At 39.7% G+C, this 25,938-nt stretch overlaps 3 protein-coding genes across 3 annotated transcripts; 2 read left to right on the forward strand and 1 right to left on the reverse strand.

Annotated features, from left to right (window-relative positions):
• Nucleotides 1-862: 862 nt before the first annotated feature.
• On the forward strand, nt 863-1,174 carry LOC142114746 (histone H4). Its single transcript, XM_075194032.1, has one exon. The coding sequence runs from the start codon at nt 863-865 to the stop codon at nt 1,172-1,174; it is 312 nt and encodes a 103-aa protein (XP_075050133.1).
• Nucleotides 1,175-2,454: 1,280 nt separating this feature from the next.
• Nucleotides 2,455-2,892, reverse strand: LOC142114752 (histone H2B 1.1-like). The gene has a single exon (XM_075194037.1). It carries the CDS (start codon nt 2,886-2,888, stop codon nt 2,508-2,510), a length of 381 nt encoding a protein of 126 aa, XP_075050138.1. The 5' UTR covers nt 2,889-2,892; the 3' UTR covers nt 2,455-2,507.
• Nucleotides 2,893-3,186: 294 nt separating this feature from the next.
• Nucleotides 3,187-3,900, forward strand: LOC142114761 (histone H2A type 1-like). The gene is made up of 2 exons (XM_075194045.1): nt 3,187-3,497; nt 3,782-3,900. The coding sequence occupies exons 1-2, from the start codon at nt 3,203-3,205 to the stop codon at nt 3,898-3,900; spliced, it is 414 nt and encodes a 137-aa protein (XP_075050146.1). The 5' UTR covers nt 3,187-3,202.
• Nucleotides 3,901-25,938: the final 22,038 nt, after the last annotated feature.

Below are 25,938 nucleotides of genomic sequence, written 5' to 3' on the forward strand. Positions count from 1 at the left end.
TGGACACATTTAAGAATTCTAAATGCGTGAAATTAGACATTACAAACAAGGTACTTTCAATATGGGGTACAGGGATTGCTGCACAGTCAGTACTGCCCAGCATCCTGCTCTCGCCACATGAGAGCGTTACTTCACCAGAGCTTGCGGTGTTTTGAAAATAACCATTGAAGTCCAGTTGTTTTTTTTTATATCTTTATATCATTACAGATGTTGCTGTCATTTGACATACACTAGGCTGGTTCTACGCTTTAAAAAGTCAATTTCAGGCAGAAATCCTCATTCTAATGCATTATTCAAATAAGTCATATTATATTTAGTGTTTTTATTTGTGGCTGCAGTTAAAAATGTACAGAGCCGGTCACTAGTAAATTCAAAGGTATTTAAAGGAATACAAGATTAGATCCAACTGAAACACGACAGATAACTACACTGCTACCACCTTATATTACAAATATATTATTACTTTCATCATCAATATATGTTAACAACCGACCAGTGTTATAGATTGCAGATTAAAACTCTAAAATGTGTAATTTCTACATAATAAAATGCCGTCACACAACTTGAAAAAAACAGACAGATAACCATTCAGCTAAAATGAGAAACTAAATTAAATAAGATCATAAGCTAAACACTACAATGACTATAAGCGACGCGGCGGGAATTTTAAAATCTTTAACGGCTGCTCGTTCAGCCAATCGGCAAGGGGAACGAAAGCCACATGTAGCAATAATTATCAAATGACACGCCCATTTCTTCCTCTATACTTTGTGTCCTTTCAGGTCCGACTTAACTGTATTAAAGAAGTTTGCTGTACAACCAATTCACATCAGTTGATTAGGCAACGCCAGCAGTGCAAATCATGTCTGGACGCGGTAAAGGAGGCAAGGGGCTCGGGAAAGGCGGTGCTAAGAGGCACAGGAAGGTGCTCCGTGATAACATACAGGGCATCACTAAACCAGCTATCCGTCGTTTAGCTCGTAGGGGAGGTGTGAAGCGCATCTCTGGGCTCATCTACGAGGAGACCCGCGGTGTCCTGAAGGTCTTCCTGGAGAATGTGATCCGTGATGCCGTCACTTACACAGAGCACGCAAAGAGAAAGACTGTCACAGCCATGGATGTCGTGTATGCCCTGAAACGTCAGGGTCGCACTCTGTACGGGTTTGGAGGTTAATTTCTCTGTATCCCATTACACACAAAGGCTCTTTTAAGAGCCACCCACTCAGTCTTCAAAGAGCTGTAAGTTTACTATTATGCCCATGATTACTGGAGGAATAGGTCTGTAGCATTTTAAGATACTACAGCATATCACCCCACGGCTTTGTTACACGTAGATCCAATACATGAGTGAATAGTGACACCATCACTCGCAGCCTGTTCTGAGTGCGGGAGTTACACCGCAGACATCCGTCTCAACCATTGTATAAAGTAGGCGAAGACCACTAATCTATGCTTTTACAACGTGTAGTCAAATGAGCGTAAATCCCAGCTGTGGAACGGGTTTACATGTTGGGGGACGAGTACAGGGAAACGTAACCAGGAGACTTTCAAAAAATACAAAGCAACATAATAAACGGGGTAATAATACAAAAGGTGTCATAGCATCGATTGAGAAAGACATTATATTCTTCCTGCCCCATACCAGCCAAAATGAAAAAATATTGATTACCACCTCGTATCCAGAAGCAGTGGTTCTTTCAGGGTGGGTTTCCCACAGGAATTGAGAAATACGTATCCTGGGGAAATTATAAAGACTCTACAGGGAAAATCTTGTGGTAAGACCCTAGCGTACCATCCCCCTATCCACGAACTAATTGGTAATGTGAGTGTTGCAATGGTGCGTTAAACATTTTCTCTGCACATATGTCAGCACGGAGGGAGGAGACTGGGAGAAGACCCTGCAACAGCTCCTCTTTACATTTAACGAGGTATCTCAGGAGTCCACCAAGTTTTCTCTATTCAAGAGTCTATATGGGCGGCGAGTGATGCATCCATTAGATACGAGAAAGCTGGGAAAGCCCCTTTTTCAATCGCTTAGGTCTCCACTATGTACGGTTTCGGAGGCCAATTTCTTTGCCATGTTGAAAAACAAAAAGGCTCTTTTGAGAGCCACCCACTCAATCTTCAAAGAGTTGTAGTATGTCCATGTCCTAGAGCACAAACATACCCCCATATACCACTTATTTCATCTAGATTCTACACATGGCAGTTTTAGAACATCTATTACTCAAGACCTGTTATTCACGTTATTAAAAGACCTTGGGCTGCACAGCGTTACAAATATCGGCCCTTACATGATCTGAAGGGAAATGCTAGGCAGTGATTAAAGCGTAAGGAACAATATGTGGGGTATTGCAAGAACGAGTAGCTTGAAATGTGATGGTTTCGCGGAGATACAAAACACCACAAAGAACATGCGGGATCTAGCAAATGTCATAGCCTCGATTGAGAAGATTTGGGTGGCTCTTAAAAGAGCCTTTGTGTTATCTTAGAACAGAGATTGCAGATTACTTGGCGCTGGTGTACTTGGTGACGGCCTTGGTGCCCTCAGACACGGCGTGCTTTGCCAGCTCACCGGGCAGCAGTAGACGCACAGCGGTCTGGATCTCCCGGGAGGTGATGGTGGAGCGCTTGTTGTAGTGAGCCAGGCGGGAGGCTTCGCCTGCGATGCGCTCAAAAATGTCATTAACAAAGGAGTTCATGATACCCATGGCCTTGGAGGAGATGCCGGTATCAGGGTGGACCTGCTTCAGCACCTTGTACACGTAGATAGCATAACTCTCCTTCCTGGTCTTTCTACGCTTCTTCCCATCTTTCTTCTGGGTCTTGGTCACGGCTTTCTTGGAGCCCTTTTTGGCCGCAGGTGCAGACTTGGCTGGTTCAGGCATTGCAATAACAAGATCTCGACAGAGTGTAAAGAAACTATTACTAGCACCGCCCACAATCGCTGTATTTATAGGCAGTCTATGTAAATTAACCTTATCTTCAGCTCTAGGCGCTATTGGTTAGTTCTGTCACGGGATCTTTAGAAAAGCTATACCCCTTCTCCCTGTGCTGATTGGTGAGTGCCCGAACATTTTTGTCACTGGCCAGTCTGAAAACGGACCAATCACAGATGCAGTCGTTTGTTTTTCGAACATATAAATAAAGGAATGAAGGCGGAGTTTGCTACTCGTGTGTATTGAATTAACCTGAGCATAACATGTCTGGTAGAGGCAAACAAGGCGGTAAGACCCGGGCTAAGGCCAAGACTCGCTCATCTCGGGCCGGTCTTCAGTTTCCTGTTGGCCGTGTTCACCGTCTTTTGAGGAAGGGGAACTATGCTCATCGTGTGGGAGCCGGAGCTCCTGTCTATCTGGCCGCCGTGCTCGAGTACCTGACGGCTGAGATTCTGGAGTTGGCTGGAAATGCCGCCCGTGATAACAAGAAGACCCGTATCATCCCCCGCCACCTGCAGCTGGCTGTGCGCAACGATGAAGAGCTAAACAAGCTGCTCGGTGGGGTGACGATCGCCCAGGGAGGCGTCCTGCCCAACATCCAGGCCGTGCTGCTGCCCAAGAAGACCGAGAGCCACAAGGCAGCTAAGAGCAAGTGATTTACTCCCCACTGACACCCCCACAACACAAAGGCTCTTTTCAGAGCCACCCACGTTTTCTTACTAGAGCTCTATACACATTACTATTCGTTTTATCTGGGTAATCAAAGGTTCCCTGGTAGTTCTACTTTTGAGCCAGATACGGTTTCCCACAATTTAGCTGTCCCGTTTCATACACATTTTCAGCTCTAAATTATGCACGTAGCCTTTATTCTCATTGGAACTGCTCCATGGATCCTTTCAACCACATATATCAGCGGCTTCGTGTAGTAGAAAGCAGTGAGATGGGGTCTCGCTTGCTGTAGAGAGAGGATTAGGTGGCTCCGAGAAGAGCCTTTGTGCTGTGTATAAAGGAGTGACGAGAAGCTGCTCTTTCCCCTTAGATTTCGAGGGCCAGCCATTCAAAATTGATTGACTTAAACACATTTCATTGGCTCTTTCAAATGCGTGTAATTTTTGCTTACTAGATAAATCTGCATTAATCCGATTACAGGCAGGCTCTCGAATTAAAATTGGTTACAGTATAAAGTATTATACATGCTACCAGACCTAAAAATGACGATGTATCTGAAAAGGAAAAACACAGGCAGCTATCAATACTGACCACACGGTGATGCTATTGTTCCACATAACTTTTATAGATGAGAGAGATGCTAGATTGACACTTGAAAGTACAGGGAATCGGAGAACAACAGGCAATACAAGCTTCCTATAGGTTGATGACTCATACTTATTTATAATGATAATCACTAGATTTTAATAATAAATCTTACATGACTGCAATTTCTGAACTTCAGATAAAGTATTGCAACAACATCTGCACTCGCACAATCATATATTGTAGCAAAGCACTTTGTATCGGTAGATTTTGTTTTATAAACTTCCTAAAACTCACCAACAATAATTTAACAATGTCGTGCAAATTTGGAAGTGTGTTCACACTCACCACCGTCCTTCGAAAATGTGCTGATAGTTCCACCAACTGTGATGCCTTTTGTGTTTGTGCATATTTAAACATATGATGTTGTGTAAAAGTACAACATAAGCACACTTAGATACAATGATCACTTCATAGAGAATCAGTAATAAACGTTCTATATGTGCTCTATTTGTTCCACTATCCAAGTGTATATAACATGAACTGTAAACCCATGTACAAATATATAATCTCAATAAGGTCTCTTACTGGTGTGCTAGGTGTCCTCACACACACACACACACACACACACAGTCAAAGTCGTATAATTGGATGAACGAAAGTATTGGTTTAATATTGGTTTGCCGTGCAATTGCGAAGAGTACGCCACGTAACACGTGGCGTGATGCGATCGCACTGTAACATACGCACGCACACACTCGCATTACAACATTTAGTTATTTATACCAAATTTCAGCCCTTTTTGATTTTTTTTTCCCCACACACACTAAGAATTTAGTAGGTCAGTGTATAACTCTGCCCAGCAGGTGGCGCCGCAACTTTTTTTTTTTTACACACAGACGCCACTAAGCATATATATATATATATATATATATATATATATATATATATATATATATATATATATATATATATATATATATATATATATTATATGTACACTTCAGTGATACTCAAGGTTCAGGTTGTGGGAAAGGTGGCATGTCTGGTATCATACTGAAACCCTATTCATCAGCAGCTGTCCGGTGCAGTCGGCGAAGAGATCACACATTGCATACTTTAGTTATTGATATTAGGGAATACACCTTTGTATGATGCTGGCTATGAAAGGAGCAGACCCCCCTGGATAGACGACCCCCACCTTTGGATTCATTAGATTGAATCAGCCTATGATCTGTTTACCCTGGACCCACACAACGTCTGGACCTATAGAAACAATCTACGTCATCTCTATTGTTCAAGTGTAACACTGTACTGTATATAATCATAGCTGCACACCCTTTGGCTCTCAGTCAACTCTGACACAGTATTCTAACATATATACTGTCCACCAGGTCCCGTGGGTGCGCAGCGAGCGCATGCGATAGCATTGGTATGTACTTATCTTTTGGTATTGGCTGTGCTGTACTGTACTTTATCATAATATAATCATGTATTGAATTGTTGACTATTTACATCTGCTAAAATAAACCACCTTGTGCTTTGGAAACACATACAATTGATTGGGCAATGCTTATTTTAAAACAATAGAATTACTTTAATAATTGGGGGCTCGTGAGTTTAGGTGTTACGTTATCGGCAGGTATGCAACGCTTACGGTATTCGGTTCCTCAACAAAGGGTGGATTGACAGACGCGTCACATAACAGGAAAGAACGCAATGTGTTTAAGACCTGTGGTTCACTTTGTATTGCGAAACCGAATGTCTGTTGTTGCATAGACTGAAGGAACGCTAATTTGAATCTAGGGACAAGAAAGAAAAATGTTTATTTTTATTGTCGTTTTGCGTTTTAAAGGGTACTGCATTGACTAGTGTATGTGTGCTTCCTGTTTAGCGTGTATGAACTTCCGGTATTGTTGCCACGTGTGTAAACAGTCATGATCATAGTCTGTTAGCTATGCATAGTGTAATCACTTGGTAAAATCTCTGAAAAGATAGTGCCATTGTTTGGGAAATTTATTTTCTGTACAGAAAACAAAGGTTATGTGTGTGTATGTGAATGAATACATAAAGGCAAAAATATACTGGTAACTATAGGCAACTATAGGTTTTTACACGCAGGGCCGCCGAGAGGGGGGGGGGAGCGGGTACAGTTTACCCGGGCCCGGCCATGCCAGGGGGCCCGGGCCCTCGCTGCTAATAAAATTTATTTATTTTCTTATTTTATTTTTCTCTCTTGCGGTATTTTTTTTTTAACTTTTTTTTTTTTTTTCGCGGGGGGGGGGGGGGGGGGGTCTTGGGTTTCTTGGGAGCTGTAAGAAAAAATAAATAATAATAAAAAAAATAGCCACGTGATCGCGCGGCGCCGTGTCCCTCCTCTCCTCCATTCACACTGACTGCCGGGCGTGACGTCATCAAGTCACGCCTGTCAGTCAGTGAGGAGCGCCACAGCCAGCATGAAGAAAGAAGACAGAAGAGCAGAAAAGAAAAGAAAGAAGTTGACAAAAGGTAAGTAAAGAAACGGAGAGGCTAGGGGAGGAAAACAGGGAGGGACAGTACTATAAAGAAAGGGGACAGAGAAACAGAGGAGGAAAAAAAGGAGAGAGCCACAGAGTAATAAAAAAAAAAGTGGGAGAGAGGAACAGAGGAGGAAAAAAAGGAGAGAGCCACAGGGGAATAAAAAAAAAGTGGGAGAGAGGAACAGAGGAGGAAAAAAAGGAGAGAGCCACAGGGGAATAAAAAAAAATTTGGGGAGAGAGGAACAGAGGAGGGAAAAAAGTGGGAGAGAGGAACAGAGGAGGACAAAAAGTGGGAGAGAGGAACAGAGGAATAAAAAAAGTGGGAGAGAGGCACAAAGTAAAAAAGAAGGGGGAAAAGCAGCATGGAGGTCGCAGTGTGAGCATAAGGGGGTACAGTGTAGTTGTGATGAAGGGGCACAGTAATGTGTGTGATGGCACAGGGGGCTTGTTGCAATGTAGTGTGTGTGAGGTAGGTGGCGGCTAATTAATGGGCGCTATTTTGTTTGTAGGGTGATGGTGAGGCAATTTAATAGTAGGGACTATTAATTTAAGATGGGGTGGTTTGGGGGCTATTGAATCTTGGGGTGAGTTTAGGGAGAATGAGGTCTATTTATTAAATGTGACTATGAATTATTTAATGGCAGTGATGGTTGCGGGAAATAGGTATTGCTGGGGCTGTTTGCAGGAAGTGAAATAGGTTTATTTATTAAATGTGAACACTATTATTTTAATGTTGGGGCTGGAGGAAGGCCTAATTATTAATCGTGAGTGCTATTGATTTAAGGCCGGGGCTGGCTGTAATTTTCTAAATGTAGCCATTTTTTTTTCAAAATAGGTCCTTCAACATTCCTGGATCCGGACAAGCCACAACTAAAGAAACCAGCAGCCACAGGTGGAGAAAGTGAGAAGAACAGGTAGGAGAGAGCAGCACAGTGTGTGAAATGTTGTGATTCTAGTAGGGACAATACCAATTTTTGGTGAATGTTGTGCCCAATGTAAGGTGTAGGCCAAGACTGAACTGTTTGTGTACACACTGCATTGTTTGTATACTACACTGTGGTGGTAGATGTCCTGAAAGTCAGGAGTGCTTGAACATATGTGACGCTCCGGCGAATTGAGAGCCTAGTGGTTTTTATGTTAGCCACGCCCCAATGGCACGTTTGCCACGCCCCCAAATGCATGACCACACCTCCCAAAATTTTTGCACCGCCAATCACAATGTTCACAGATAACTAGTATCTCTGAGCAGTGCGGTTTGACCGCATGGCAGGGCCTTGATTAAGTATTGGGAGGGCAGTGTGGAACTATTTAAAATTGATAGCGCTTTTGTTCAGGTGTGTCTGACGGGGCATGGTAAAAAAGGTGACCTGACAACAAAGGTTCTGTTCTAGGGCTGAGCAGGATATAAAGAAACCTTTGTGTGAGTGGTGTTCTGTTCTAACAAAAAGCAGGTGATAAAGACACACCACAGAGCATGCATAGCATACTCAAAACGAAAATAGCAGGTTTTCGCGGCATTCCCAAATATTAATCGCAAAGCTTACAGATAGTTAGTATCCGTAAGCGGTGCGGTCGGACCGCATGGTTGATTTAGTGCAGCCGTGATTGCGACTTGGGAGATGTGGGAGGAAATACGCTGCAACCACTGATATTCTTGATTGATATCGGTTGCTAACAGTGGTAAAGTACTCAAACTAGGAAGGGCATTGATATCTTTAAGGGGACATGCCTGTTGAAAACGTCCACGAATAAAAAAAAATCTCTAGTAAGCTCTGTTTGAAAGGAGAACAGGTAAAAGTATTTTTTGTGTAGCGTTGAGAAATAGGTTGTTTTCATAATGGATGCGAAGCAAACGCTAGAGATAGTTCATGTTGTGCTGCCTAATGAATGGCCGGTTGGTTCTGCAAAGTATGTTATCTATAATAAATACGGTGCGTATGCAACGGCATACTGCGACAAATGGGTCAAGATGACCCGGGAGTGTGTGAAACCTTTCCCAAACATAGGTAGTCTTGACTCAGAGGTGTTAAATAATGTTAGAGATAAAGTGTGGTTGATTAAATCAACAAAAACGAGAATTGAACATGATGACTGTTTAAATTTGTGGCAACAAGAAGGGTACACGTGACACGGGAGCGCGTGGTCAGCGGAAGTAAGCGTACCGGAAACAAGTATTACGGAAGTGTGCGTTGCAAAGCGTGGCAAACTGAGCGCAAACACGCCCCCGACAAATTCGGTCGGGGCGGATAGTACCAAAAATGTGAAAACTGTAACTAGTAACTTGTATAATGTCTTAAGTAATGTTTTAAAGGAAGAAAATGTACCCACAGTCATTTCAGCCATTGCCCATGCCAGTAACATACACGGACAAGGAAAAGGAATGGTTCCACCAGCAGGGGCAGTAGCTGAAATTGGTGAGAATAATGTAAAGGTTATCAAAGGGGGAGACATTCATTGTACTGCAACAGCGATTCCAGCAACTAGTTCAGAACATAGTGATTTGGTAGGCTTATATCCTGTCCGCACAACAGCAGTTCCCAATGGGAAAGCGGACAGAGATGGTGTAGTTCCCATGAAACAGGTAGCCATGTATTTTCCATGGACTAAGACGGAACTATTTACAATTATGTCTGATTTCCCTGATCCTAGAAAAGATTTGGCCAAGTGTCAGAAATTTATTAGACATTTAGGTAATGCACATGAGCCTACTAATAAAGATTGGCGAGTGTTGTTTAGAGCTTGTCTTCCTCTCGATACTGATGTACAAAAGTTCATTAAGGGTTGTAGGTTGGAGAAGGATAAACCCTTAACTGAGGATGACAATCAGGATAATATTGGACGTATAATCACAGAGTTGGCCATATATTTTCCAGTGACTATGGAATGGGGCAAAATATATGCCATCAAACAAAAAGGTAATAAGAATACAACTGATTATTTTTCAAGGGCTCTAGCGGCCATGATTAAGTACACAGGAATATTGGATATAAGGGTGAATCCACTTTACAGAAAGGTAGCTGTTGCAGTACTAATGGACGGCCTCCGGGAGGATCTAAGGACCTGGATAAAAACCTATTTTCCTAATTGGAGAGGTCTCACGGTAAATGATATTAGAGAGCATGCTATAGAACATGATAATATATGTAAAAAGGAAAAAGCACAGAGTGATAGGTTAATGATGTTGCGTATCCAGGCGTTAGAAAAACTACATCCACAACCTCAGAATTATAAAAACCACTATAAAGGGACGCAAGAAACAGAAATCTTTGAAGTGTTTTAACTGTCTTAAGAAGGGACATTTGAGGAAAGATTGTAAAGAAAATATTAGAGCCAAGGCTAGGAAATTAGGACCAGGCAAGGCAAGTAATAATCTGTGGTAAGTAGTAATGTGTACTTTTAGAAGAAATAAACTGATTTTAAAAGGTAATTGTTGTTATTTTTGCTTGTTTTGTTTTATGTTGTCAAATGTTTGCTCTCCTAATCGCTAGCCGATGGTAAAGAATGAAAATTTTTGTTCTGTTTGCTGTTTTAAGATAACTATCTTGTTTTTCTTCTCACAGATAAGGGTATACAGAAGATATATAGACTTAGGGCTAGATTTACTAACAGGCATGTTTGTAAACCCGCCGACTTTCGGCGGGTTTGGCGGCAGTTTAGCCATCACTGGATTTACTAAGGCTAAACCCGCCGTCCAAACGGCCAGAAATGATGTTTCCAAACCCGCCTCTGTATAAAGCGCCATGACGGTTTCAACAATGTTCAACATTTAAAATACGTCCACTGTTCTTGCAGGCCAGAAATATTAGTACTGCAATATTTACCTACGTTCACTGTTCTTGCAGTCCAGAAATATTATGCAAAATTTAAATACGTTCACTGTTCTTGCAGGCCAGAAATATTAGTACTGCAATATATACCTACGTTTACTGTTTTTGCAGTCCAGAAATATTAGTACTTATTCACCTACGTTCACTGTTCTTGCAGGCCAGAAATATTAGTACTGCAATATTTATTTACGTTCACTGTTCTTGCAGTCCAGAAATAATAGTACTGCAAAATTAAAATACATCCACTGTTTTTGCAGTCCAGAAATATTAGTACTGCAATATTTACCTATGTTCACTGTTCTTGCAGTCATGAAATATTATGCAAAATAAAATATGTTCACTGTTCTTGCAGTCCAGAAATATTAGTACTGCAAAATTAAAATACTTTCACTGTTCTTACAGTCCAGAAATATTAGTACTACAATATTTACATATGTTCACTTTTCTTGCAGTCCAGAAATATTAGTACTGTAAAATGTAAATATGTTCACTGTTTTTGAAGGCCAGAAATATTAGTACTGCAATATTTACCTACGGTGACTGTTCTTGCAGTCCAGAAATATTAGTACTGCAATATTTACCTACGGTCACTGTTGTTGCAGTCCAGAAATATTAGTACTGCAATATATACCTATGTTCACTGCTCTTGCAGGCCAGAAATATTGGTACTGCAATATTTACCTACGGTGACTGTTCCTGCAGTCCAGAAATATTAGTACTGCAATATTTACCTACGGTCACTGTCCCTGCAGTCAAGAAATATTAGTACTGCAATATTTACCTATGCTCGCTGTTCTTGCCGTCCAGAAATATTAGTACTGCAATAATTACCTACGTTCACTTGTCTTGCAGTCCAGAAATATTAGTACTGCAAAATTAAAATACGTTCACTGTTCTTACAGTCCAGAAATATTAGTACTGCAATATTTACCTATGTTCACTGTTCTTGCAGTCCAGAAATATTAGTACTGCAATAATTACCTATGTTAACTGTTCTTGCAGTCCAGAAATATTAGTACTGTAAAATGTAAATATGTTCACTGTTCTTGCAGGCCAGAAATATTAGTACTGCAATATACACCTATGTTCACTGTTCTTGCAGTCCAGAAATATTAGTACTGAAATATTAACCTACGGTCACTGTTCTTGCAGTCCAGAAATATTAGTACTGCAATATACATCTATGTTCACTGTTCTTGCAGTCCAGAAATATTAGTACTGCAATATTTACCTATGTTCACTGTTCTTGCAGTCATGAAATATTATGCAAAATTAAATATGTTCACTGTTCTTGCAGTCCAGAAATATTATTACTGCAATATTCACCTATGCTCGCTGTTCTTGCAGTCCAGAAATATTAGTACTAAAAAATTTAAATACGTTCACTGTTCTTGCAGGCCAGAAATATTAGTACTGCAATAATTACCTACGTTCACTTGTCTTGCAGTCCAAAAATATTAGTACTGCAAAATTAAAATACGTTCACTGTTCTTACAGTCCAGAAATATTAGTACTGCAATATTTACCTACGTGCACTGTTCTTGCAGTCCAGAAATATTAGTACTGCAATATTTACGTCCGTTCACTGTTCTTGCAGTCCAGAAATATTAGTACTGCAATAATTACCTACGTTCACTTGTCTTGCAGTCCAAAAATATTAGTACTGCAAAATTAAAATACGTTCACTGTTCTTGCAGTCCAGAAATAATAGTACTGCAATATTTACTTACGTTCACTGTTCTTGCAGGCCAGAAATATTAGTACTGCAATATTTACCTATGTTCACTGTTCTTGCAGTCATGAAATATTATGCAAAATAAAATATGTTCACTGTTCTTGCAGTCCAGAAATATTATTACTGCAATATTCACCTATGTTAACTGTTCTTGCAGTCCAGAAATATTAGTACTAAAAAATTTAAATACGTTCACTGTTCTTGCAGGCCAGAAATATTAGTACTGCAATATTTACCTACGTTCACTGTTCTTGCAGTCCAGAAATATTAATACTGCAATATTTACCTACGTTCACTGTTCTTGCACGCCAGCAATATTAGTACTGCAATATTTACCTACGGTCACTGTTCCTGCAGTCCAGAAATATTAGTACTGCAATATTTACCTACGGTCACTGTTCCTGCAGTCCAAAAATATTAGTACTGCAATATTTACCTACGTTCACTGTTCTTGCAGTCCAGAAATAATAGTACTGCAAAATTAAAATACATTCACTGTTTTTGCAGTCCAGAAATATTAGTACTGCAATATTTACCTACGTTCACTGTTCTTGCAGTCCAGAAACATTAGTACTGCAATATATACCTATGTTCACTGTTCTTGCAGGCCAAAAATATTGGGACTGCAATATTTACCTACGGTGACTGTTCCTGCAGTCCAGAAATATTAGTACTGCAATATTTACCTATGGTCACTGTTCCTGCAGTCCAGAAATATTAGTACTGCAATATTTACCTACGTTCACTATTATTGCAGGCCAGAAATATTAGTACTGCAATATTTACCTACGTCCACTGTTCTTGCAGACCAGAAATATTAGTACTGCAAAATTAAAATACATTCACTGTTTTTGCAGTCCAGAAATATTAGTACTGCAATATTTACCTATGCTCACTGTTCTTGCCGTCCAGAAATATTAGTACTGCAATATTTACCTATGTTCACTGTTCTTGCAGTCATGAAATATTATGCAAAATAAAATATGTTCACTGTTCTTGCAGTCCAGAAATATTATTACTGCAATATTCACCTATGCTCGCTGTTCTTGTCGTCCAGAAATATTAGTACTGCAATAATTACCTACGTTCACTTGTCTTGAAGTCCAGAAATATTAGTACTGCAAAATTAAAATACTTTCACTGTTCTTACAGTCCAGAAATATTAGTACTACAATATTTACATATGTTCACTTTTCTTGCAGTCCAGAAATATTAGTACTGCAATAATTACATACGTTACCTGTTCTTGCAGTCCAGAAATATTAGTACTGTAAAATGTAAATATGTTCACTGTTTTTGCAGGCCAGAAATATTAGTACTGCAATATTTACCTACGGTGACTGTTCTTGCAGTCCAGAAATATTAGTACTGCAATATTTACCTACGGTGACTGTTCCTGCAGTCCAGAAATATTATTACTGCAATATTTACCTACGTTCACTGTTCTTGCAGTCCAGAAATAATAGTACTGCAAAATTAAAATACATTCACTGTTTTTGCAGTCCAGAAATATTAGTACTGCAATATTTACCTATGCTCGCTGTTCTTGCCGTCCAGAAATATTAGTACTGCAATATTTACCTATGTTAACTGTTCTTGCAGTCCAGAAATATTAGTACCAACAATTTAAATAATTTCACTGTTCTTGCAGGCCAGAAATATTAGTAATGCAATAATTACCTACGTTTACTTGTCTTGCAGTCCAGAAATATTAGTACTGCAAAATTAAAATACGTTCACTGTTCTTACAGTCCAGAAATATTAGTACTGCAATATTTACCTATGTTCACTGTTCTTGCAGTCCAGAAATATTAGTACTGCAATAATTACCTATGTTAACTGTTCTTGCAGTCCAGAAATATTTGTGCTGTAAAATGTAAATATGTTCACTGTTCTTACAGTCCAGAAATATTAGTACTGCAATATTTACCTATGTTCACTGTTCTTGCAGTCCAGAAATATTAGTACTGCAATAATTACCTATGTTAACTGTTCTTGCAGTCCAGAAATATTTCTACTGTAAAATGTAAATATGTTCACTGTTCTTGCAGGCCAGAAATATTAGTACTGCAATATACACCTATGTTCACTGTTCTTGCAGTCCAGAAATATTAGTACTGGAATATTTACCTACGGTCACTGTTCTTGCAGTCCAGAAATATTAGTACTGCAATATATACCTATGTTCACTGTTCTTGCAGGCCATAAATATTGGTGCTGCAATATTTACCTACAGTGACTGTTCCTGCAGTCCAGAAATATTAGTACTGCAATATTTACCTACGATCACTGTTCCTGCAGTCCAGAAATATTAGTACTGCAATATTTACCTACGTTCACTATTATTGCAGGCCAGAAATATTAGTACTGCAATATTTACCTACGTCCACTGTTCTTGCAGTCCAGAAATAATAGTACTGCAAAATTAAAATACATTCACTGTTTTTGCAGTCCAGAAATATTAGTACTGCAATATTTACCTATGCTCTCTGTTCTTGCAGTCCAGAAATATTAGTACCAACAATTTAAATAATTTCACTGTTCTTGCAGGCCAGAAATATTAGTACTGCAATAATTACCTACGTTCACTTGTCTTGCAGTCCAGAAATATTAGTACTGTAAAATGTAAATATGTTCACTGTTCTTGCAGGCCAGAAATATTAGTACTGCAATATACACCTATGTTCACTGTTCTTGCAGGCCAGAAATATTGGTACTGCAATATTTACCTACGGTCACTGTTCCTGCAGTCCAGAAATATTAGTACTTAAATATTTACCTACGTTCACTGTTATTGCAGGCCAGAAATATTAGTACTGCAATATTTACCTACGTCCACTGTTCTTGCAGACCAGAAATAATAGTACTGCAAAATTAAAATACATTCACTGTTTTTGCAGTCCAGAAATATTAGTACTGCAATATTTACCTATGCTCACTGTTCTTGTCGTCCAGACATATTAGTACTGCAATATTTACCTATGTTCACTGTTCTTGCAGTCATGAAATATTATGCAAAATAAAATATGTTCACTGTTCTTGCAGTCCAGAAATATTATTACTGCAATATTCACCTATGCTCGCTGTTCTTGTCGTCCAGAAATATTAGTACTGCAATATTTACCTATGTTCACTGTTCTTGCAAGCCAGAAATATTAGTACTGCAATATTTACCTACGTTCACTGTTCTTGCAGTCCAGCAATATTAGTACTGCAATATTTACCTATGTTAACTGTTCTTGCAGTCCAGAAATATTAGTACTAAACAATTTAAATACGTTCACTGTTCTTGCAGGCCAGAAATATTAGTACTGCAATAATTACCTACGTTCACTTGTCTTGAAGTCCAGAAATATTAGTACTGCAAAATTAAAATACTTTCACTGTTCTTACAGTCCAGAAATATTAGTACTGCAATATTTACCTATGTTCACTGTTCTTGCAGTCCAGAAATATTAGTACTGCAATAATTACATACGTTACCTGTTCTTGCAGTCCAGAAATATTAGTACTGTAAAATGTAAATATGTTCACTGTTTTTGCAGGCCAGAAATATTAGTACTGCAATATTTACCTACGGTGACTGTTCTTGCAGTCCAGAAATATTAGTACTGCAATATTTACCTACGGTCACTGTTCTTGCAGTCCAGAAATATTAGTACTGCAATATATACCTATGTTCACTGCTCTTGCAGGCCAGAAATATTGATACTGCAATATTTACCTACGGTGACTGTTCCTGCAGTCCAGAAATATTAGTACTGCAATATTTACCTACGGTAACTGTCCCTGCAGTCCAGAAATATTAGTACTGCAATATTTACCTACGTTCACTGTTCTTGCAGGCCAGAAATATTAGTACTGCAATATTTACCTACGGTGACTGTTCCTGCAGTCCAGAAATATTAGTACTGCAATATTTACCTACGGTCACTGTTCCTGCAGTCCAGAAATATTATTACTGCAATATTTACCTACGTTCACTGTTCTTGCAGTCCAGAAATAATAGTACTGCAAAATTAAAATACAATCACTGTTTTTGCAGTCCAGAAATATTAGTACTGCAATATTTACCTATGCTCGCTGTTCTTGCCGTCCAGAAATATTAGTACTAAAAAATTTAAATACGTTCACTGTTCTTGCAGGCCAGAAATATTAGTACTGCAATATTTACCTATGTTAACTGTTCTTGCAGTCCAGAAATATTAGTACTAAAAAATTTAAATACGTTCACTGTTCTTGCAGTCCAGAAATATTAGTACTGCAAAATTAAAATACGTTCACTGTTCTTACAGTCCAGAAATATTAGTACTGCAATATTTACCTATGTTCACTGTTCTTGCAGTCCAGAAATATTAGTACTGCAATAATTACCTATGTTAACTGTTCTTGCAGTCCAGAAATATTTGTACTGTAAAATGTAAATATGTTCACTGTTCTTGCAGGCCAGAAATATTAGTACTGCAATATACACCTATGTTCACTGTTCTTGCAGTCCAGAAATATTAGTACTGGAATATTTACCTACGGTCACTGTTCTTGCAGTCCAGAAATATTAGTACTGCAATATATACCTATGTTCACTGTTCTTGCAGGCCAGAAATATTGGTGCTGCAATATGTACCTACGGTGACTGTTCCTGCAGTCCAGAAATATTAGTACTGCAATATTCACCTACGGTCATTGTCCCTGCAGTCCAGAAATATTAGTACTGCAATATTTACCTATGTTCACTGTTCTTGCAGTCCAGAAACATTAGTACTGCAATATATACCTATGTTCACTGTTCTTGCAGGCCAAAATCATTGGGACTGCAATATTTACCTACAGTGACTGTTCCTGCAGTCCAGAAATATTAGTACTGCAATATTTACCTACGATCACTGTTCCTGCAGTCCAGAAATATTAGTACTGCAAAATTAAAATACATTCACTGTTTTTGCAGTCCAGAAATATTAGTACTGCAATATTTTCCTATGCTCTCTGTTCTTGCTGTCCAGAAATATTAGTACTGCAATATTTACCTATGTTAACTGTTCTTGCAGTCCAGAAATATTAGTACCAACAATTTAAATAATTTCACTGTTCTTGCAGGCCAGAAATATTAGTACTGCAATAATTACCTACGTTCACTTGTCTTGCAGTCCAGAAATATTAGTACTGCAAAATTTAAATACGTTCACTGTTCTTACAGTCCAGAAATATTATTACTGCAATAATTACCTATGTTAACTGTTCTTGCAGTCCAGAAATATTAGTACTGTAAAATGTAAATATGTTCACTGTTCTTGCAGGCCAGAAATATTAGTACTGCAATATACACCTATGTTCACTGTTCTTGCAGGCCAGAAATATTGGTACTGCAATATTTACCTACGGTCACTGTTCCTGCAGTCCAGAAATATTAGTACTTAAATATTTACCTACGTTCACTGTTCTTGCAGTCCAGAAATATTAGTACTGAACTATTTACGTACGTTCACTGTTCTTGCAGTCCAGAAATATTAGTACTGCAATATTTATGTACATTCACTGTTCTTGCAGTCCAGAAATATTAGTACTGAAATATTTACGTACGTTCACTGTTCTTGCAGTCCAGAAATATTAGTACTGCAATATTTATGTACATTCACTGTTCTTGCAGTCCAGAAATATTAGTACTGCAATATTTACCTACATGCACTGTTCTTGCAGTCCAAAAATATTAGTACTGCAATATTTACGTATGTTCACTGTTCTTGCAAGCCAGAAATATTAGTACTGCAATATTTACCTACGTTCACTGTTCTTGCAGTCCAGCAATATTAGTACTGCAATATTTACCTATGTTAACTGTTCTTGCAGTCCAGAAATATTAGTACTAAACAATTTAAATACGTTCACTGTTCTTGCAGGCCAGAAATATTAGTACTGCAATAATTACCTACGTTACCTGTTCTTGCAGTCCAGAAATATTAGTACTGTAAAATGTAAATATGTTCACTGTTTTTGCAGGCCAGAAATATTAGTACTGCAATATTTACCTACGGTGACTGTTCTTGCAGTCCAGAAATATTAGTACTGCAATATTTACCTACGGTCACTGTTCTTGCAGTCCAGAAATATTAGTACTGCAATAATTACATACGTTACCTGTTCTTGCAGTCCAGAAATATTAGTACTGTAAAATGTAAATATGTTCACTGTTTTTGCAGGCCAGAAATATTAGTACTGCAATATTTACCTACGGTGACTGTTCTTGCAGTCCAGAAATATTAGTACTGCAATATTTACCTACGGTCACTGTTCTTGCAGTCCAGAAATATTAGTACTGCAATATATACCTATGTTCACTGCTCTTGCAGGCCAGAAATATTGGTACTGCAATATTTACCTACGGTGACTGTTCCTGCAGTCCAGAAATATTAGTACTGCAATATTTACCTACGGTCACTGTCCCTGCAGTCCAGAAATATTAGTACTGCAATATTTACCTACGTTCACTGTTCTTGCAGGCCAGAAATATTAGTACTGCAATATTTACCTACGGTGACTGTTCCTGCAGTCCAGAAATATTAGTACTGCAATATTTACCTACGGTCACTGTTCCTGCAGTCCAGAAATATTATCACTGCAATATTTACCTACGTTCACTGTTCTTGCAGTCCAGAAATAATAGTACTGCAAAATTAAAATACAATCACTGTTTTTGCAGTCCAGAAATATTAGTACTGCAATATTTACCTATGTTAACTGTTCTTGCAGTCCAGAAATATTAGTACTAAAAAATTTAAATACGTTCACTGTTCTTGCAGTCCAGAAATATTAGTACTGCAAAATTAAAATACGTTCACTGTTCTTACAGTCCAGAAATATTAGTACTGCAATATTTACCTATGTTCACTGTTCTTGCAGTCCAGAAATATTAGTACTGCAATAATTACCTATGTTAACTGTTCTTGCAGTCCAGAAATATTTGTACTGTAAAATGTAAATATGTTCACTGTTCTTGCAGGCCAGAAATATTAGTACTGCAATATAGACCTATGTTCACTGTTCTTGCAGTCCAGAAATATTAGTACTGGAATATTTACCTACGGTCACTGTTCTTGCAGTCCAGAAATATTAGTACTGCAATATATACCTATGTTCACTGTTCTTGCAGGCCAGAAATATTGGTGCTGCAATATGTACCTACGGTGACTGTTCCTGCAGTCCAGAAATATTAGTACTGCAATATTCACCTACGGTCACTGTCCCTGCAGTCCAGAAATATTAGTACTGCAATATTTACCTACGTTCACTGTTCTTGCAGTCCAGAAACATTAGTACTGCAATATATACCTATGTTCACTGTTCTTGCAGGCCAAAAATATTGGGACTGCAATATTTACCTACAGTGACTGTTCCTGCAGTCCAGAAATATTAGTACTGCAATATTTACCTACGATCACTGTTCCTGCAGTCCAGAAATATTAGTACTGCAAAATTAAAATACATTCACTGTTTTTGCAGTCCAGAAATATTAGTACTGCAATATTTTCCTATGCTCTCTGTTCTTGCTGTCCAGAAATATTAGTACTGCAATATTTACCTATGTTAACTGTTCTTGCAGTCCAGAAATATTAGTACCAACAATTTAAATAATTTCACTGTTCTTGCAGGCCAGAAATATTAGTACTGCAATAATTACCTACGTTCACTTGTCTTGCAGTCCAGAAATATTAGTACTGCAAAATTAAAATACGTTCACTGTTCTTACAGTCCAGAAATATTATTACTGCAATAATTACCTATGTTAACTGTTCTTGCAGTCCAGAAATATTAGTACTGTAAAATGTAAATATGTTCACTGTTCTTGCAGGCCAGAAATATTAGTACTGCAATATACACCTATGTTCACTGTTCTTGCAGGCCAGAAATATTGGTACTGCAATATTTACCTACGGTCACTGTTCCTGCAGTCCAGAAATATTAGTACTTAAATATTTACCTACGTTCACTGTTCTTGCAGTCCAGAAATATTAGTACTGAAATATTTACGTACGTTCACTGTTCTTGCAGTCCAGAAATATTAGTACTGCAATATTTATGTACATTCACTGTTCTTGCAGTCCAGAAATATTAGTACTGCAATATTTACCTACATGCACTGTTCTTGCAGTCCAAAAATATTAGTACTGCAATATTTACGTACGTTCACTGTACTTGCAGTCCAGAAATATTAGCACTGCAATATTTACGTACGTTCACTGTTCTTGCAGTCCAGAAATATTAGTACTGCAATATTTACGTACGTTCACTGTTCTTGCAGTCCAGAAATATTAGTACTGCAATATTTACCTACATGCACTGTTCTTGCAGTCCAAAAATATTAGTACTGCAATATTTACGTACGTTCACTGTACTTGCAGTCCAGAAATATTAGTACTGCAATATTTACGTACGTTCACTGTTCTTGCAGTCCAGATATATTAGTACTGCAAAATTAAAATAATTTCACTGTTCTTGCAGTGCAGAAATATTAGTACTGCAATATTTACCTACGTTCACTGTTCTTGCAGTCCAGAAATAATAGTACTGCAAAATTAAAATACTTTCACTGTTCTTGCAGTGCAGAAATATTAGTACTGCAATATTTACTCACGGTCACTGTTCTTGCAGTCCAGAAATATTAGTACTGCAATATTTTCCTACGTTCACTGTTCTTGCAGTCCAGAAATATTATGCAAAATTGAAATATGCTCACTGTTCTTGCAGGCCAGAAATATTGGTACCAGAAATTAAACTATAATGGAGTACACAAATTTGGAGGATAAAGTAGGGAAAGATCAAGACCCACTTCCTCTTAATGCTGAAGCTGCTGCCATTAGTCATGACATAGACGATGAAATGCCATCAACGTTGTCTGCCAAGGCCGATTACCAATCTCCTAGTAGAGGGCATGTAAAATCCAAAAACCCAAAGTTCACTAAAATTAGCAAAAAAAGGAAATTAAAAACATCTGAAAAGAAACGTAAACTTGCCAATATGCCATTTACGACACAGAGTGGCAAGGAACGGCTTAGGCCCTGGCCCGTGTTAAGGATAAATGATTTAGCTTCACCCAAGGATCTAAGCCCTCCTCCTCCCCCCCCTCCAAAAAAAAAATTAAGAGAGTTAAGCTGTCATCAACAGCACAGCAAACAACTTTGCCTTTTAAACAGATGACATCACAAATCCCCAAGGCGAGTCCAAGGGTGTTAGTGGTTGTGAAGCCTGACCTTCCCATCACTGTACGGGAAGAGGTGGCTCCTACCACCATTTGCAGCACGCCCTCTGCATATGCTGGAAGGATCACCCACAGTGTAGATCCAGGTTTGGATAATGAAGGTGTCAATGTTGTACACCGGGATAAGGATATTGATGTAGCTGGCGCTGAGGAGGAACTTAACGAGGAGGATGCTGAATTGGTTATCTTAAATGAGCCACCAGGGGGGGGGGGGGGGACAGTTGTTGTCCATGGGAAGAAAAAGCCCATTGTCATGCCTGGCCAGAAGACCAAGAAATCCACCTCTTCGGTCTGGAATTATTTATATCCCAATCCGGACAAGAAATGTATGGCCATAGGTAAAGCTCAATTAAGCAGGGGTAAGGATCTTGGCCACCTAGGGACACCCTCCCTCATATGTCACCTGAATAACCTTCATAATTCAGTGTTTAGTTCAGGAACTGTGGCTAGGACCGTCAGCAGTCTAGGGACACCTAAATCCCTTGGTCCTGATGTATGCACACCAGCAAAACCCTCCTCGTCAATTTCCAACACAATCTCGATCAGCTGCATTGGATGCTGTCACAAATGAAAAAATGGTGGAGGATTACTTTGCTGACACCATCCAAGTAGACATGTCACACAGTCCATATTCTTACTGGCAGGAAAAAAAAGGCAGTTTGGAAGCCCCTGTACAAACTGGCTGTATTTTACCTTAGTTGTCCCCCCTCCAGTGTGTACTCGGAAAGAGTTTTTAGCGCAGCGGGGAACCTGGTCAGTGAGCGGCGAAGGAGGTTGCTTCCTCAGAACGTTAAAAAAAATGATGTTCATAAAAATGAATTATCAATTCCTCAATCAAGTACAGCACTGCCCTCCAGATAGTACAGAGGGACCTGTGGTTGTGGAGTCCAGCGGGGACAAATTGATAATGTGTGAGGAGGAGGAGGAAGTACACACTGTAGGGGGAGAGGAATCAGAGGTTGAGGATGAGGACGACATCTTGCCTCAGTAGAGCCTGTTTAGTTTGTACAGGGAGAGATGAATAGCTTTTTTGGTGTTGGGGCCCAAACAAACCAATCATTTCAGCCACAGTTGTTTGGTAGGCCCTGTCGCTGAAATGATTGGTTTGTTAAAGTGTGCATGTCCTATTTCAACAACATAAGGGTGGGTGGGAGGGCCCAAGGACAATTCCATCTTGCACCTCTTTTTTTGGCATTATGTGCTCTTTGGAGCCTAGTTTTTCAAACTGCCATCCAGTCTGCCACTGCAGTGCCACTACTAGATGGGCCACGTGTTTGTGCCGCCCACTTGTGCCGCTTAGCTTAGACATCCAGCTATCTCGGTGCAACCTTTTGGCCTTAAAACAATATTGAGAGGTGTGAGGTGTTTAGAATAGACTGGAAATCAGTGGAAATTATTGTTATTGAATGTTATAGAGGTTAATAATAGCGTAGGAGTGAAAAACAACAAAAAAAAAACAGTTTTTATTCTTAAAAAAAAATAAAAATTCAGAGCCGAAAACCCTAAATCAGAACCAAAACCTTGAGTCGGGTGTTTTGGCAAAACAAATCAGAACCCAAAACCTAAAGCTAATCAGAACTCAAAACACTAAAAGTGGCCGGTGCACACCCTTTTTATTAAATGTGAATTGTATTCATTTTACTTAATTTCAAATGTAGGGCTGGTTGCAGGGAGGGAGGCCTAATTATTAAAGGGGGTGCTATGGATTTATTAATGGAACTGTTTGGGGACTCCTAAACTTTATGTACCCGTCCCCCCCCCCCCCCCCCCCCATATAGGGCCCCGACATCCCAGAATCCACACAAGCAGCAACTGATCTAAAGACACCAGCAGCCGCAGGTGGTGGAATGTGACAAGATCAGGTAGGAGAGAGCACGACCATCTGCCAACTGTCCTGAAGATGATGGGGCAGCGCAGAATTTGGGTGACTGTCTCGCTTAGTCAGAATTTGGTCTGTCTGCAAGGACAGTGGGGAGGTAAGTCCTGCTTCACACTGTACTGCTCGTGATATCAGAGATGCGTGCACCTATCAGTAGTGCACACAGTATTGCCTGTTTATTTGTCTAAAATGAAGACCATATCAGACAATAGGGGACACCCCTGTCTTAAGTGCCCCAGGCCCACCAGAACCTTAATCCAGCTCTGACCACAGGGATATCCGCAAACAGGCACCACATGGGGGTGTATTAATTATCTTTGATTCCTCACGGTCTTGCCATACTCAGGTTCTACCTATCCATAGGCACCGATCGGCAAAACACCCTGCCAGAAACCAGCACAAAACACACAAGAACAAACAAACAGCAAAGACAGAGACCACTCACCTGGAGCGTCATGTCTCTTTGATGGCCGTGTACTCTGCTTCTCAGCAGCTGTGAGGGCAAAACACAGAAACACAAATAGTACAATTGGGGTAACAGTGCGTATACCCCTCTTACTTACATGCGGACAGCTTGGTGTAAACATGGTGGTGACAGTGGATTCTATGCTAGTGGGCACGTATCTCTAAACGGATCTTACGAGCGAGGGGAACAGTCCCTGGTGGTTAGTGGTGATACAGACGTAGGCATAGTGCCAAATTATTATATGGCTACAGGCTCTAAGCCTGACTCACGTGCCCAACCTAGGCTCTAAACCTAATAAATGCAGGACAGGCTCCAAGCCTGAATCCACCCCGGCCCCCAGGGTCATGGCCTGGCCAATTGTACCCCAAATATTAATGTCTTGAAATACACCTAAAAAGCCCCCGGGCCTTGTACATGACTATCTACTCCACGGTCCTAGTGCCTATAGATGTGCCCACATTATGTAAATCATAGTTACCTGCTCCGCGCAGGAATCAGATGTTCTCCAACCGTTTCCACTTCTTCCAGTCCTTCCAGCCAATGGTGCCTCTTCTCCTGTTCGGTGCTGAAATTGATTGAAGTGACTCTGTCCTCTTCAGGCTGCGCTGGACTCAGCAAAATTCAAATGGTCGACTAAGAGCCGGGACTGGCTGGTCATTGATTGGCTGACCGCTATCATGTTCAGATTCGCTGTTGTCAATCCCGGTGAGAGCGTACGGGAGCCCAGACTTACCTGCCCTTGATCAGAGGTCTAGTAAGCAGAATCCTCTTCTTTTTTAACCTCCTTGTTGGCTCCAGTGCTGTCTTCCTCAGGATACCCTTCTACACTGAGACTTACAGTACCGCAACAGTTTAATTTGTGTATCTCTTCCCTCAGTTTTGAATTTCAGTAAAGGAGAGTTTGGTGGTCTGGGTATGATGGTGTATTCTTCAGCCTCATCAATGGTCCATCCAAATGCAGCCCGAATTAAACTTTTATTTATTTCAGTGATAAAAATTGTAAATACAATATTTAGATTTAGCAGTGAATTAATGGGAAGAAAAAAACTAGAAGAGTATTTCTATACCTCTTAAACATGAAATTAGTATAAATAATGTGATACTAAAACCCTTCCTCTCCTGTTTTGTGTCGTCTCTGAAACTATATTACTTTGCTTTTAAATGGAAAAAAAAGTGTTGTTTAATTTTATAATGGTGCTTTAATGCTTATAAAGTTCTTGTGAAACTTGAAACAAACACGTTATAAAGTAGAAACACCATTCATGAGAGAAATTACTTCTCAGCTAGTTTAGTATTACAACATCGCCACCTGCTGTCCAATAAGCTACTTGTGGCTGAGATGTCCGCTTTATTATAGAGCCCGCTTTCCCGGCAACCCTTGTCAATGCCGAGCTGCATTCTGGGAGATGTAGTTTGGATAGAAGGCGGAAGGAATTGGAAGCAGGTAATGTAATAAAGTGTTATTGTGTGCGCACAAGGAAGGGCCATGGTCACCTCACATTGGGGCACATTTATCAATCATCGGCAAAAATGAACAATAGTTATCAATCCTTATCGCATGGATAAGGATTGAACTATTTCTCAGATTTATTAAAAACGGATCACAGAAGCAGCAGTTGCGATAAACTGCTGTTCCTGTGATAAAAAAAAATCACACTTACCCCGCCTCTTCCGAATGCGGTGTCCACGGATCTCCTCCAGGTGTTCTTCATTTTTCTTTACTCTGGAACTGCGCATGTGCAGTTCGAAAAACTGCACATGCGCAAAAAAAAAACATCCCCGATCTGTCTCTGCAACTATAGTTGCAGAGACAGCGGTGAATGACAGCGAGGGGTCATGTGATCCCTCCACACATGCGCTGTCCAGCTCTGCTCTTCGGACCAGAGCTGACAGCACTGAAATCTGACAGCACTGAAATCTGACATTTATGATAATAAGCGCCAGCTTCAGCTGGCGTACATTATCAAGACAAGTTTCCCCCCAAAAAATAGTTTTTTTCGGAACATGTTAGATTACGGCCAAGAGAAGTCACCATACTATTCGGTGACTGCTCCCAAAAACGTAGAGGA

This window comes from Mixophyes fleayi, unplaced genomic scaffold, assembly GCF_038048845.1.
Source record: "Mixophyes fleayi isolate aMixFle1 unplaced genomic scaffold, aMixFle1.hap1 Scaffold_148, whole genome shotgun sequence".
Taxonomy (NCBI): Eukaryota; Metazoa; Chordata; class Amphibia; order Anura; family Limnodynastidae; genus Mixophyes; species Mixophyes fleayi.

What these genes read in the sequence shown, in the direction of transcription:
- LOC142114746 (XM_075194032.1), top strand. Translation starts at nt 863, where the DNA reads ATGTCTGGACGCGGTAAAGGAGGCAAGGGGCTCGGGAAAGGCGGTGCT.
- LOC142114752 (XM_075194037.1), bottom strand. Translation starts at nt 2,888, where the DNA reads ATGCCTGAACCAGCCAAGTCTGCACCTGCGGCCAAAAAGGGCTCCAAG.
- LOC142114761 (XM_075194045.1), top strand. Translation starts at nt 3,203, where the DNA reads ATGTCTGGTAGAGGCAAACAAGGCGGTAAGACCCGGGCTAAGGCCAAG. An exon ending in AGAGCTAAACAAGCTGCTCG is followed by an intron (nt 3,498 to 3,781) that starts GTGGGGTGACGA and finishes ACACATTTTCAG; the next exon opens with CTCTAAATTATGCACGTAGC.